The following is a 1148-nucleotide window of genomic DNA, read 5'->3' as shown; positions in this document are numbered from 1 at the left end:
GGATGCCCTTCCTAACGCCAACCACTGTAGAAACTCTGCCAAATCAGATTGGAGCCTGGTGTTATCAGTAAAAATTTATAAAAATTTGAAGTAAAAGCAACTGATCTTCTGTTTTAGAGTCAAGACTCGTTTTTGACCCCCAGACAAAAGATAAACTGTTTTTACTTCAAATTTTTATAAATTTTTACTAATATTTGATAAGATGAGATTCATCGAAACCGGTAACATTTTCGTTATATAATTTTTTAAATCATTCTTATTAAATTCCCTCTTAAATTGAAATGTCTTAGACTTACTTCTGTGCTATTTCCACTTCCGTCTTTTATAGAGATGTGTGTGTTGATAACTGGTGTTGGTGTGTTTACATCCCTGTAACTTAGTGGTTTGGCAAAAAAGATTGATAGAATAACTACCAGGCTTAGCAAAAGTATTAAGTACTGGGGTCAATACATTTGACTAAAAATTTTTCAAGGTAGTGCCCCAACATGGTCACAGTCTAATGACTGAAACAAGTAAAAGAAAAAGTAAAAAGATATCTATGATAGGCTTCGTTCAGTTTTCATCTATCAAATCCACTCACAAGGCTTTGGTCAGCCCGAGGCTATAGTAGAAGACACTTGCCAAAGTACCACACAGTGGGACTGAACCGGGAAGCAAGCTTCCTACCACACAGCCATACCTGTTGAAAATGTCAGATGTAGTACTCTCTCTTCTTTTTTATTTCTTTTTCTTTATACTTTTCTATTTTGACACCCTCTTATACAATGCATACATGCATAAACTGAAACAGACTCGCACAAACACATAAGCATGCAAACACATGTAGCACACATTCACACATGTAACACTCTTTCATGCTCATTTATACACTCACTCTTGATTCCTCCTTTGTGTTTTTCTACTTTAGATATTCCTGCTTGTCGTCATGTTCGGTCTCTTTCATGGCATCATATTTCTACCAGTGTTATTAAGCATCTTTGCTCCCCCGTCCTACCCCTCAGCGAAAAATGTGAAAGTGCGGAAATTCAGTAAAATCAAGTCAGTTTTTTCCAACAGAATGTCTGGGATCAATAATGTGGGACTGGACCTTCACAACGAGGTAAACCCTTTCTTTATGTATTTTTTTTTTTGTTTTACTTCGTTTTTTT

General features: G+C 35.9%; 1 protein-coding gene across 1 annotated transcript in view; it reads left to right on the top strand.

Annotated features, from left to right (window-relative positions):
• LOC106877256 (patched domain-containing protein 3-like) overlaps nucleotides 1–1148 on the top strand; it is a 47870-nt gene that overhangs the window by 43384 nt on the left and 3338 nt on the right. Inside the window, 1 exon segment of the mRNA XM_052975938.1 lies at nucleotides 908–1099. Coding sequence (XP_052831898.1) covers nucleotides 908–1099 — 192 coding nt within the window.

The sequence above is a fragment of the Octopus bimaculoides genome, chromosome 23 (genome assembly GCF_001194135.2).
Source record: "Octopus bimaculoides isolate UCB-OBI-ISO-001 chromosome 23, ASM119413v2, whole genome shotgun sequence".
Lineage (NCBI taxonomy): Eukaryota > Metazoa > Mollusca > Cephalopoda > Octopoda > Octopodidae > Octopus > Octopus bimaculoides.
The sequence above is the reverse complement of the archived record's forward strand: the minus strand, read 5'-3'. Positions and strand labels throughout refer to the sequence as shown.